This window comes from Drechmeria coniospora, chromosome 03 (assembly GCF_001625195.1).
Source record: "Drechmeria coniospora strain ARSEF 6962 chromosome 03, whole genome shotgun sequence".
Classification (NCBI taxonomy): Eukaryota; Fungi; Ascomycota; class Sordariomycetes; order Hypocreales; family Ophiocordycipitaceae; genus Drechmeria; species Drechmeria coniospora.
Genome location: NC_054391.1, coordinates 5103805 through 5117346, shown reverse-complemented (window position 1 = coordinate 5117346; position 13542 = coordinate 5103805). Strand labels below are relative to the sequence as shown.

Sequence of the window (13542 nt, the reverse complement as noted above, 5' to 3'; positions counted from 1 at the left end):
TGTGTGTTGGCAATGGTCGTTGTCGTCGTCGTCGTCGTAGTCGCAAGTAAGCCTGTTCTATCACGTGGTACACCTCGTGACCGGACATGTACGACTGTGCCGTGCCGTAGGCGGTCGCTGCTGCTACATGGCGAAACTGCTTATCCCGTCTGTCTAGAGACGCTACGTCGACACCCCGCGACGATGCCTGTGCTACTCTGCTGCGCAGCGGGCTGCCACTGCTCCTTCGTGGTGAAGCTGCCTATGCCGCGACGAGAGACGCGACGTCGCCTCGGCGAACGGCAGGCAGGTCGAGCCCCGCATGGGCCCGCTTTCATGTGCAAGTGCCGGATCGCCGTCCATCGAGTCTCTGCGGCCCGGTTAGAAAATATTCGCACCTCACATTTCATCTCCAAACTCGACAGTGCTCGTGCACGTGCATGTACGATGCTTTGTAGCGTTGCAATGACAGCCGAGTTGAGCCAATCAGCGCCCGCGCTGTTGACAGATCTGGCATCCCCGTCCGCTTCGGTGCGATGCCTTCCACACCAACATGGCTATATCTACTCGGCAGCGTTGCGTTATCATGCCGTGAAAAAATAAAAGAACCCTCTTTAGGCACAAGCCTCTCTATACATGTATTTGTAACGCAAGAGCTCCGTGCCCGTTTCGCATAGGCACGCGCTCGAGGGAAGGGGTTCCTTGCCGGCCCATCGGTTCGCCTCCACCAGCATCTGGGGACGGAAGTCGGGAATAGTGGGGCTTCCCGCAAGTCGGGGTGGATCACATCTTGCATCATAGCCGCTAAACCGTTTTCAACCTTAGACAATTGCGTGATTCTTTATCAAATCATCAACCCACAGTTTGGCAGGAACGATGCGCGCTTACGAGTCGTTGTGCGGCCCGGTACGCTTTCCCGTACTGTCCATTGCGTGTTCAAGGGAAGGGACTGCTTCCAATTTGGGACTGCTTGACATGGGACAAAAGAGGGCCGAGATGGCGCCGTTGGAAACCCTTCCTCCCTTCCTCCCTCCTTCCTCCGTCGTCCACCTCGCCTGCCATCTGGAATCCCTCTTGCCCTGCACCATCCTCGTCCAACCTCGTCCTTTCCTCCCACCCTGATTCCTTCTTTATTCCCAATCATCGTGACTCGCCGCATCAACGTTCCGTCCCCGGCTTTTCGCTCGCCTGGCCTGCTTCCACAGTCCGTCGCTGCCGGTGCGGTTCGGCCCTCTACACCTCATCTTTCTACCGCTCCCCTTCCATCGCTCGATACTTAGCCACGCCCAAGATGGCACCGCAGGCAACGACGTCGAGCGACTATAAGCCCGAGGCCGATGGCTCCAAGTTCCACCACCTCTCTTCGACGCTGCCCTTTGGCCAGCCCGTCCCGCTCGCCTCCATCGCCGGTCCTGCGTACGTGACGGCCCAGCTCCTCGTTCAGCAGATTGCCTACAAGCTCTCGGACAAAATCTACTCGTACTCCCCCGAGACTTTTGATCTCGACATTGCCGCCAGCCAATGGGCCGCTGAAGGTGAAAAAAACGTGCACGGATACGTGCCCTCGGTGCTTCCGCTGCAGGCCCGAACGGGTGCCGGCGCGCTCGCCCTAGGCTACATTTTCTCCCCCGACTTTGACGTCTCCAAGAGGCATATCCCCCAGACCCTGCTAGCTCCCTCGGGCTGCCTGCAGCAGCTGCGTGGAACCCTGGACCAGCTCTCTCTGCTCTACGCACTCTCGAGCCCCTTCGTCGCCCACGTTGCTGCCGTTGACTATTCTGCCAAGGACGGCCTGGTGACCAACTACGATGCTGCCCTGCGAGTGGCAGACGACCTTGGCCTTGGACTCGTCACCAGCTTGTCGGCCTACGAGGCCCAGCACATGTCTCTCTTCTCCACCCTCCTCGCCACCGTCGTCCCGACCCTGCATCTGTACGACGGCCTTCGCGTCGGCAGGGAGACGTTGCGCGTTGTCGACGCCCTGAGCGAGTCTGCCGTCGCCGACTTGTACGCCACCCTGTCTGCCGAGGCCGGCAAGCTGAACAGGCGCCTGGACCCGGCCGGCAAGCTCATGCAGCTTCTCAGCCTCTTCAACGATGAGCTCGGTACAGTCTACGAACCCTTCGAGTACCACGGCCACGAGAGCCCCGACGTCGTCTTGGTCGCCTTCGGCAGTGTCGAGACCCAAGTGGCCAAGCAGACGGTGAACAAGATCGCCGCCAGTGGCGCCCGGGTTGGCGTCGTCAACGTCCGAGTCTATCGTCCCTTTGTCGATGAGGCCTTCCTCGACGCCCTTCCCGCCTCCACTCGTACCATTGCCGTCCTGGGCCAGGTCCATGCCGAAGTCGCCAACGATGACGAGGCCGCCCGGTCCGCCTTGTACGGGGACGTTTTGTCTGCCGTCACCTTCTCCCGCCGCTTCGAGCATGAACCTCATGTTCTCGACATAAAGTACTCGCCCGACCAGAACTTGAACCCGCAAGGCTTGGTCGACACTCTTCACAGAATCTTTCGCAACGATGGCGAGCCGAGGACGCTGCCGTCGCTCGTCGACGCCCTGCAGTATACTTTCTGGGACGTCGACGATGCAGCCACTGTCGGCTCCCCTGCCACCATCGGCCGTGTTCTGTCCAAGGATTCTAGCGCCAACGTCTATGTGCACACCACCTTTGACAATCTCACTCTAGGCGGTGTTGTGCGAACCGACGTGCGAGCGTCCAGGATGTCGCTCGAGGCCCCGTACGATGTTGTCGAGGCCAACGTCGCGGTCATTGGCGATGAGAAGCTTCTCACCGAGGTCGATGCTTTGAACAGCGTCGTTGATGGCGGTAAGGTGATCCTGAAGTTGCCAAACTTCAAGCCCGCCGATGCGGACGCGAGGCTTCCCGCGGCATTCCGAAAGAGCCTTCGGAAGAAGGACATCGCCTTGTTTGCCTTGGACCCTGGTCTCTCGCCAGCCTTTGACAAGGACCCCCGGTCAACGAAGCTTCTGCTGGAGTTGTCCTTTCTCCACCTTGCTCGCCCGCAGCTGACGGTCGAGGACTTTGGCAAGCTCTTCCTCGTCGAAGGTGACCTACCTCCTCTGGACGAGTGTGTCGGTGCCGTCGGCCAGTGCCTGAGCAAGCTCGAGGTGCCCGCAGAGTGGGCTGAAGCTGCACTCGATCACGATGTGCCCCAGCTGCCCACGTCACTACAGCCGAACAGCTTCGTCGCCTTCCAAAAGGAAGAGGGCGAGGTGGCCTCGGACAAGCGAGATTCGCACGCGGCCGCCAAGGGCGTCGTATTCAAGGAGGCGTACGGGATGCGAACCGGCCTGCGTCCCGACCTCACGGTGAAGACGGCGACGATCCGCGTCAAGGAGAACCGTCGGCTGACGCCTGAGGATTACGACCGCCACATCTTCCACATAGAGTTTGACCTCGGCGATTCCGGCCTCACGTACAAGATCGGCGAGGCCCTAGGAATTCATGCCGACAACGACGAGGATCAGATCGACGACTTTGTCAAGTCGTACGGGCTTAACGCCGACGACCTCATCCAGGTACCCGCGCGCGACGACGTCAACGCCGTCGAGGTGCGAACCGTTTACCAGGCCCTGGTCCAAAACGTCGACATACTTGGCAAGCCGCCAAAGAAGTTTTACGAAGCCTTGGCCGAGCACGCCACCGACCCGACGGAGAGGAAGAAGCTCGTGGCCCTAGGCAGCGCCGTGGGTGCCGCGGATCTGAAAAGGCTCACCGAGGTCGACATGGCAACCTACGTCGACGTCTTGGACGAGTTCCCATCCGCGAGACCCGACATCCACGAGCTCATCAAGATTGTGAGCCCCCTCAAGCGGCGCGAGTACTCGATCGCGTCGGCGCAGGCCGTCACGCCCACATCGGTGGCCCTCATGATTGTCGTCGTCAACTGGGTCGACTCCAAGGGGCGCGCCCGCTACGGTCAGGCAACACGCTACCTGTCTCGGCTGCAGCCAGGGGCTGCCGTCACCGTCTCCGTCAAGCCGTCGGTCATGAAGCTTCCGGCGAGGGACACGGCGCCGCTCATCATGGCCGGCCTCGGCACGGGGCTCGCGCCGTTCCGCGCTTTCGTGCAGTACCGCGCCATGCAGAAGGCTCAGGGCAAGGAGATTGGATCCATTCTTCTGTACCTTGGCTCACGGCACCAGCGTGAGGAGTACCTCTACGGTGAGGAGTGGGAGGCCTATCTCGCCGCCGGCGTCGTGACGCTCGTCGGCAGCGCCTTCTCGCGCGACCAGCCGCAGAAGATTTACATACAGGATCGGATGCGTCAAACCCTCGACGAAATTGTCAAGGCCTACGTCGAAGAGGAAGGCAGCTTCTACCTGTGCGGTCCGACCTGGCCCGTGCCGGACGTGACCGAGGTGTTGCGCGAGGCCATCGCCGAGGAAGCCAAGGCCAATGGCCGGAAAGTCGACTCCAAGAAAGCAATTGAGAAGCTCAAAGACGAGGGTCGTTACGTTTTGGAAGTCTACTAGAATTCATCGATCGCAAAATCTTGCGTGCGTCACATTTGTTCCAGATACGTGGGACGTTGAATGCATCCACAATATATGAGTTGCTTGCGTATATAACTACGCCACCACGTGCGGACCTTGTGCTTGATGCTGAAGTTTCCAATTGAAAAAGGGGCCTTGGAGAACACGGCATACGAAAGACGTTGTATGAAAGGAAGACTGTGTGACACCAAGATTTGTGCAGAGGCAACGGGATATCCCGGGCAGGAGGGCACGGAGTAGGCTAGAGTTCGGCACTTTGGGGATGACCTCGCGGAAGAGGTTTGTTCAAACGCGAAATTTACTGGAGATTTCTTCTTTCTCGATTTGTTGTCATAAAGTCATGTAATGTAAATGACGCTGCTCCGGCAGCCACCTCGGTGGCCGTTGATTCCAGGGGGCGGCTCAAGAGATCCAATCCTGCAAGTCTCCAACAATTTGGTACGTCGGGTTGGCAGAATGACAGCCCTCGCTTTTCTTGTCCCATGCCCAACGCTGAGTGTAAGCCGAGTCTAGGCGGCCCTGCATCATGTCGACTATGTAGTCACCAATCACCGGTAGGAATTTCCAGCCGTGAAACGAACCGCCCGTGGCCACGTAGAGACCTTGGGAGTGCGGGTGCGGCGTGATGAGGAAATCGTGCGTGGGAGTTGAGGCGTCCCTGCCGACATCCAAGGTCAGCAACGAAGCGTCTTTTCTTTAATCCCTACAACACAACTCGGCTTTGTGCATATAGGCTTCAGGAGGTTGGGGTGTGGAGGCTGGATATGAATGAATCCATGCTCGCCAACGTACCAGCACAACCGATAGGCTTCAATGGCAATGTCCTCGACTTCATTGCCGTACAGAGCGTCCATAGTCTGTCGTGCGCGCGTCTGTAGAAATTGGAAAAACTTGGGGCCCGTCCAGCTGCTGAACACGTTTCCTTCTGGCGCCACGGACATCCTTTCGCCTGTGGGGGGGAAGGTGACATAGTTGGTGAAGCACATGTCGCAGTTAAACTTGATGGTTCCATCCTTGAGAATCGACATGCCCTCACCTGAAATCGCAAGGATTGGTCAACGACTGACTGGAACAATTGACATGTCCATGCAGAGAGGCATGGGGGGGCGCACCTTTCACGTTGGGGAGACAGTTCTTGAGGACTGGGATTGGTGCAAACTTGTTCCGTTGTTCTCCGACGAGCTTCGCATAAAAGCTCAGAGCTCCTGTGGCAAGGACCCTGTCACCGGCATGCAAGTCTTGGTTTTCTGGCGCGCTCTGCGCCAAGAGGGCCGCTGTCCGGGCCCCCGTGGCGAGGAGGACCTTGTCGGCTCGCAGCACATCGCCGTTCTCAAGAACGATTCCGGTACACTCCCCAGACGAGCCAAATGTAAGCGTCTTCATGACGCCAATACGATATTCGACACCTTGATCGACAGCCTCTCGGATGACGGCTGAAAGTGCCTTGTCGGCCTCGGCAAAGCCGACGGTTGGGTTGTAGAGGACGGTGTCGAGCCCGTCGAAGTTGGCCGTCGCAAAGGCGCCGTTCCAGCGCTTGCGCACCTCATCCACCGGGAGGAACTCGGACTTGTTGGCAACGCCAAAGTCCCTGTAAGCGGCTATGCTCGCCTGGCCAAAGTTTGATGTGTCCGCTCGCAGCATGCCGACCTCATGGTAGTAGGTGTTGTATAGCTTGTCGTTGCGCCACTTTGGCATGGCATCGACGAGCATGCGCATGTACAACTTGTCAGGATAATCATCACGCACAATCTTGTTGATGTCATGAGAAGCGGAACGAGGATTGGGGAAATCGACCGTGTCGACTATGGTGATGCTGGAAGCTTCGCCTCGTCGGGCCAGAGTCAGTGCTGTGGCGGCACCGAAGTTGCCTGCGCCGATGATGAGGTATGAAGTCATGGTAGTTCCTTCCCTTTACCTCTTGTACTTTTGTACCTCTGTGTTCTGTTTTGGAAGGAACAGAAGCTGCAGGAGCGACTGTGCGCTGTTTGAGGGAGCGACGAGAACGTGATAGTGCAGGCAGGAGGTGTTGGAGTAGTTGAGGAAGGTGCAATGGGAATTGCTCGATGATGGTCCAGGTCGATGATGACAAGTGGCGATAGGCAAACACGTTCTAATGAAGCGCCGACAACAGAATCATTCCGCTTCTTCGGCGAGGATCTTGCGAAAAGGCCACTACCTTCTCATCGGAGACAGCGCAGAAAGACTAAGGGCAGATAGAGGTGGGCGTGCTCGGGGGATTTCTTATACTTTTTCGAGGATCGTCCTCCTCGACGCCCTCGCCAACAGGTTCCAATTTCGGAGGCGCAATCAAATCAAAATTATAGGGAAAAATTTACGCCCGACAAGGCAGCCTGAGGCACGTCCCACTGAGTGCCGGTGAGGAGAGAATGGAAAGGCTGCTTGGAGGCTTGTGGGTTTCCGCGGCCGCTGCAGTTGGCCGATCCTCGACCCGGCAGCCGGAACAAAGCCAGCAGCCGGAGCACACGACGAACCCTTTATGGTGTCAGGGAGCTTGGAGGTAATACTGACGTGTCAATCACGGTCATGTCTCATCCCGAAAAAGGGGATCCTCCTCTCGCGTGTCTTCCCACCCCTGCGTGCTATTGCCGCCTGCGGTGTGTTGTGGGGATCTTGGGGAGGAAGATCATTCCAAGACGCCACGAGAGAAGTGCGCAAGGCAACCAAACCTCGAAAAGGGGTGGAGTCTGGGCACCGGAATCACCAGGCCATCACGACATCCGAAGATGTAGGAAAAAAGACGAGGATGGGTGGCACTGGAGGCGTGTTGTGCGCCAGGGCTCACCAGTGCCTCGTCTGTTGGGTCGCAACATGGCAGCATACGGATAAGTGGGAACGCAAAGCAATAGGGTGCGAACGAGTTACAACGCTGCTGACCGCGTGTAAGTCAGCCGTCGCGAAGAGCCCCGTCGACGAGACAACAAAGACGACGAGGAAACAAAATGATATCACGGTGTCACCGTCGGAGGGGGGGGGGGGGGGCAGAATTCAAGAGCAGGGTCTTTCCTCGCCATGGAATACGACTTGTTGTCTCATTTTCCCTCCGAGGGAGGAGTGAGAAGCGACGGTCTTGTGACGACGGACCATCCAGGGTGTCACGACTCGTGTGCGATTGCGCTTGCGAGGCACCGGAAGAAGTATCGGAAACAGAGGCCCAGGCCAACACTCGAGGGACGCCAGAAAAGCTGTTTGTGACGGACGGATCAGAGCAAACCTGGCGTTGCCGTGTGACCTCTGCGCACTGACTGTTCACTTTCATTTCATCTGCCACCAGCAAGGTGTCAATCGACACCCACCTGAAGACGGATAGGGCACAGCCCATGGCTCGGCAGCATGCAACATAGAGTGGTTGCAGTCGGTGAAGGCCAGGGCGGCCATGCCTCTCAGCGGCACCCTGGCCCTGCAGCTATTTCCCTTGTTCAAGCAAACGAACTACATCAGGTCGAGCAAATTTCTTGTCGCAGCCAAAGGCAATCTGCCGAATGCCTCGCATCTGGCCCAACCCCGGTCGATTACCATGTGCAGATCATTAGGTGCCGTTTGATGACCACAGCCGCCCTGGAGACCCGGTCCAATCTATAGCAGGAGCAAACGAACAGCCTTGTTCGGCTAACGGCGCGAGAAAAGGCTCAGGATACGAGAGGGAACGATGCCACGGGGCGAATGATCTGACCCAACATACAACAGGTGTGACACCATTTGGACGAAACTACGGATACGGAGTCGCAAATTTGACGACGAACGACTCGCGAGCACCTCGAAAGCCGACGCAATCCGGAGCGACGCCACAAACGCTGATTAAGGACGTGGCAAACGACAACAGGACCCAACGCCTATCGTCCGAATACTTGCACACAGTGGTCGTGGTAGACTGGCAGCCTTCGTCTGCTTGTCGTCGTTTGCCTTCTCCAGTGTCACCACTCCGCTACGTCGATTGGTCGTCAGATGCGCATTCACGCAAAGCAGGTGTATCCTACGGTATCGATCCTGGACTGAATACAGACACACCCGTGTGCGTTCACACCTGTGCGATTTGTGTGTGACCGTGAACAAGTTCTCTCTTCTCTCCCAAATATTGGCTACTCTTGTTTTCTCGCCATTTTGTCATCCCCACGACCCCGTCACTATTTAACACAACCAAAACGCCGTTGTGATACCACATACGCTCATGATGGCGGCATTGGAGATTATTTCGCTGACCACGCGAGCAGATGCACTTGGAATTCGATCAGCTAAACGGGGCGGTGAGCAGTTCATAGGCCCAGTCCGTTCCCTCCGTTGGTTGGGTATCGAACCTGGGCCAGTCCCAAGGAAGCGAAACTACAGCTAATATCGATTCGGCGCCTGGACCGGCCGGGATATCCGGCTGGCAAGTTTTCATTATCAAGCACTGCAAAATGTACGGGTACATGCTCGTGGATGGAAGACGTGTAAGCAGGCGACACCTCCAAAAGAGGCGGTGAAGAGAGCTTGTCGTCCATTGGAACACAGCTCGGAGTCAATGAGGCAATAACGCCTTCGTCTGGCTCGTTAACGGTGTCGTCATGCCCTCGTGACTCGACAAACCGTTTCAGTCCTGCAGCCGATTCGTCTTTCTGCCGTCCAGTGGCGCAGAGGCCGTCAGCTGTGATCTTGTCCCATGTTCCCACTGCCGCTCTCCCTGTCGAACCCCGGCAATTTTCACTTGCGAAAAAGTTGCAAAAAGAACACGGAAAGGGTAGGTACAGCTGACGGTGGAAGGCTTGCTCGATTCCGGCTACGGCGGCAGCAGCTAATTTGACCGCCAGCGATGACGATGCAGACCAACAACACCCCTTTCGTGCCATAAACCTACATGGCTATTCGTTGAGTACTTGCGATGCTGCAAGTCATAAGCACCATGCCACCCTTGGCTTGACCAGGATAGACTGGAGCAAAGGCGGAACAGATGGACGATGGTTCCCCTGAACTTGTCCGTTTCCTTTGCTTGGTGACTTCTGGTCAGCCACCTTCAAACCCAGCTGGCTGGTTCGAGGTCTCATATACCCGGTCAATGGTGACGCTACACCCAATTATTTTGTCCTATGGACACTCATCTAGGTAGGTTACAGCCTGGTGTACCGCTCTAGACAGGGGGTTCGCTGCTTGTCGCCATTATTGATCTCGCACTTCTCGTGAATCTACAGACAACCGAATGACGCGAGAAGCTTCGAAGGATACCATGTAGGGGAAGAGGAGAGGCACCAATGGGCAGCCCCACGTCAGGTTGCAGGGATGAACAGGCGTCGTGGTAGTGGTGAAGGCAGGGTAGGAGAACAAGCATACGAATGACGATGCCCAGGATCCGAGGCTCGCCGACTCTCAATCAGCAGGTCGTTGGTTCCTTCGTGAAGGACGAAGTGGCAACGGCTAGGTGCGGGCGTAAGCTCTCACTCTTCCGAGGGAGGAATACGCAAGCTTGGCTCCGCTGCCACCCTCTCCTCTTCTTTCATGATGCCTGCTGTCGTTGTACGGGAGCTAAAACATTGTTTACAGTTTTCAGATTCCTTTTTCTTCCATCACAAATCTAGTACGATCTTCCACCAAAAACTATTGCAGCCTACCAAGAGAGTGTTACTACTTATCTACTTACTTATAATACACTGCTGAGCAAAGAAAAACATCCTTGTTGTCGAATGGATCCAGTCAGCCTGACCAATCCACGAGCGATCCAGCATTTCGGGACGCTAATCTAGCGCCGAGCATGCAGGTGTTCACAAGACTTAGAAGGGCAGGTAATAATAGTAGTCAAAATGTGGACATAATTGCGACCCAACTACGCAGTAGCCGGCCTCAAGTCATGGTCCCGCATTCCAGGCTTGAGCGCCGTTGGCGGTTTCGTTTCGCTGATGGAACATCTCATGTCCTGAATTTCGAGTTCCTCGTTTAGCTGGCAGAACCTGAATGTAGTAAAGTCCTGGTCTCCTTCTGTGCCCCTTCGCCTCCTGTTCAGACACTATTGCGGATAAGACTGCCTACCCTATACATGCAACCAACGAGCATGGAGAATATATATTTTGCCTTGGCCAGGGGCCAACCATCCCTCTCGAACCATGTGGGCTAGTTGCACGACATGCGGAGAGACATGAATATGACTGCTTTTTGCTGGATTCATGAACAGGATCTGGCTGTTAGCTCCTCGAGGCTTCATTGAGCAGGCATGTCGAGAAGGCTTCAACCATCTGTCTACCGCACGCGTATCATCAGAACCCACTGCCAATGAACATTATACGACCCCATTCTCCGAGAACCGCGCATCTTGAAGCCTCATTTCCGAGGGGAAATTAGAAGGTCACCAGGCTCTGTGGCCATTCATGCTGCTATCAGACCACGTTACATCAAGTGACTACGTGGTGCTTAACCGTGGCCTTGTGTCTTTCCAGACCATCCCTGCGTGCAAACCTGCGCTTCTTTGGTGGATTCGGACATCCCGGAATATCACAGCGCCATGGTTTTCGATGCTTGTTGCAGTGTTGCCTGCTCCGGTCCGTTAGCAAGCAGTGGCAAATTTCATGCTTCGATCCCCGACATTGGGGTCCGGCGTGCGGATGCGATTCCTCGCAGGGCACGATTCTCCAACGGGACGGCAGTGACCACGTACGCAAATGATGAGTTACGGTCGAAGATGACGAGGTTGCCGTCCCTGTCGACCCCCCCTTTCCTGCACTGGTAGGACTTTGGGCAGGAGTAGCTGCCTTTTCCTCTCTGTCTCAGTGCTTCCATGTTAATGTGGGGAAACATGTCGTCCTCGCTGTCATCAGAATCGGGTGATTTTTGCGCCACATTGACATGAGCCTGCGAATTTCTGTCGGGCAATAGTTTGCGCGCCTTGACTGCCCGCCGTTCGCCGTCCCTCACCATCGACAGGGACTTGCTGGACATGGGCGACTTCGTTTCACAGTATGGCGAGATGGAGGGCACCGGAATTCCCGGAGGCACGTTGGCAAGGGGAGACTGCGGCCTCCAGGTCGCCTGGACTTGGCGCGAGAACTCAAGGCCCAAGTCTCTAATCTTGCTGTGATGGGAACCATGACAAATTAGCACACGTGACGGCGAGTGTTTGTAGGAGAGGCATGATGTTCGGAATTCAAGTGAGTGGGCGTACCGAAGACGAGTGGTGTCAAGATCAATCTGGGCAATCTCGGAAAGATCTGACATGCCACTGTCTGTGCGAGAACGCTCGTGGGCCTTGATCGCGGCTTGGGCTAGATTAGGAGCATTCAAGAGGTTATCGGTCAAGTAGCCCCACATCACGGCAGTGCGAGAAAAGTAATCGCCCATCTCTATGAGCAGGTCACGGGAATTTGACGACGAGAACGGTTGGGGCGGTGACCTTTGGTCCAAGTCTTCCAAGGCGCGTTCAAGATGCGCCCGGATGAGGTTCTCGAGGAGGTGTGATTCCAAGTTTCTGAAGCCAGACTCGAAGACATGTGTGGCAGACATGTTCTATCAAGTTGATTGACTGGTGCTGGCCCCGAGCTAGCAGGTCCGAAATGGCAGTGCGGGTAGGGTCCAGTCAAGTCAGGAAGACAGCAAACCCAGCAGCAGCGTCGCCACCACGCCCGGCTTCCTCAACCCCCTACTGCTGAGTCGAGATATGGGGTCACTCACAGGAGCTTTCGATCAGGTACATGCCCGAGCCAACTGCTGGATAAGGTGGGCGCGAACCGACCGAGTGCGAGACGGGTGAACTTGCAGGAGAGTAGCCGGATGCTCGATGTACCGTAGAAGTGACTTGGACTCCTGGTTGCCTCGTCCACGATGTGGCGCTTGTGGCGTGCCTCGGGTGCTTGCGAGCGATGTGACCCGGACGAAGACGTGCCAGTGTCCCTCCTACGAGTTCAAGAAGGTGCCAAGCGAGGCGCTGACGCCCGAATGGGCCGTTTGGGCCAGAATGATTTCGTGATGGCGGGATGGAATAGCGGGCGCGAACCTTTCTTTCCTCGGAAATGGCCCAGGAAGCCGTAGCCTGGGCGGAGGGTGCAAAACTTTGACGCAAAATGGAAGAGATACGCAACAAAGCGAACGAGGTGACGGTAGTTCAAGAGCTCGTTGCGATTTGCCTACGACGGGAGTTGATGCGGCGAAGGAATGATGGACTGCGCACTAGTAAGGCCATCAGCACGTGTCGAGGAGGGGATTGGGTGTTGCGGAGCGGAGGAACGGATTTCAATGGCTTTGTCCGTTTGGTGAATATGGCAGCATGCGTCGACAGTCGGTTGGGTTGACGGTTGCGGTGATGAGATTCTTCGCATGAATCACGCTACCAGAAGCAGCGGCTGGCTGGGCAGGAATCAGCCAGAGCACAGGTGGGTTTGAAGGGAGATGAACGATAGGGCGCGGCGTGGGAGAAAGAGGAAGAGAAACGTTGATTTTTGCTGGCAGCTGGGAACCGTAGTGGCATGGAACTGCAGAAGACAGAAGATATCTCGACATACGGGCGCAGAGGGAGTTTGGATAGGTACCAGTAGGTACGGAGTAGTATGTACGGAGTACAAGTAGTTCCTACCTAATACTTGGTAAATGGCCAACCGAGGTAGTCTGTCCTACTCATACGTTAGCACAAGTACCTAGCACTAAGTACATCGAGGTAGACAGTAGGGGGCAGGTACTATAAGCAATATTTGGGCAGCAGGAGATACATGTAGGTGCAGGTACCTGTAGGTGGCAGAAGTGAGTGATGACGAATGTCCCTCCTTCCTCCGAGGACACGATCACGGAATCGGCAAGAAGCAGTGAAGCAAGTGCGAAGGGACAGGTTGCGCTCAGAAGCCAGGAGCCACCCCGCATCTGGGCAGTTCGGCAAACTCTTTGCAGGTACTATACGGTCAACAGTCAACAGGAGCAGCAAGGGCGACTGAGGACTGGTGGGGGCTACCGATTGCATCATAACGGTGCCATAGTGAAGCTAGGTTGTCCGAAGCAAGAGTCCAAGACAAAACCGCAGGCCAGCGCCAGACGGCATGAGCCCCAGCCTATCACGATGGCAATGACGGTACGAACCAGCA

General features: G+C 56.3%; 4 protein-coding genes across 4 annotated transcripts; 1 reads left to right on the top strand and 3 right to left on the bottom strand.

The window, feature by feature from the left end:
• Positions 1-1270: 1270 nt before the first annotated feature.
• On the top strand, positions 1271-4477 carry DCS_07101 (sulfite reductase; the record flags this gene model as incomplete). Its single annotated transcript, XM_040804387.1, has 1 exon — positions 1271-4477. The coding sequence occupies one exon, from the start codon at positions 1271-1273 to the stop codon at positions 4475-4477; it is 3207 nt and encodes a 1068-aa protein (XP_040654491.1).
• Positions 4478-4900: 423 nt separating this feature from the next.
• DCS_07100 (sarcosine oxidase) lies at positions 4901-6394 on the bottom strand (the record flags this gene model as incomplete). Its single annotated transcript, XM_040804386.1, has 3 exons — positions 4901-5156; positions 5291-5534; positions 5611-6394. The coding sequence occupies 3 exons, from the start codon at positions 6392-6394 to the stop codon at positions 4901-4903; spliced, it is 1284 nt and encodes a 427-aa protein (XP_040654490.1).
• A 2375-nt stretch (positions 6395-8769) lies between these two features.
• DCS_07099 (uncharacterized protein) lies at positions 8770-9342 on the bottom strand (the record flags this gene model as incomplete). Its single annotated transcript, XM_040804385.1, has 1 exon — positions 8770-9342. The coding sequence occupies one exon, from the start codon at positions 9340-9342 to the stop codon at positions 8770-8772; it is 573 nt and encodes a 190-aa protein (XP_040654489.1).
• A 1702-nt stretch (positions 9343-11044) lies between these two features.
• On the bottom strand, positions 11045-11977 carry DCS_07098 (uncharacterized protein; the record flags this gene model as incomplete). Its single annotated transcript, XM_040804384.1, has 1 exon — positions 11045-11977. One exon carries the CDS (start codon positions 11975-11977, stop codon positions 11045-11047), a length of 933 nt encoding a protein of 310 aa, XP_040654488.1.
• Between the last annotated feature and the right edge of the window lie 1565 nt (positions 11978-13542).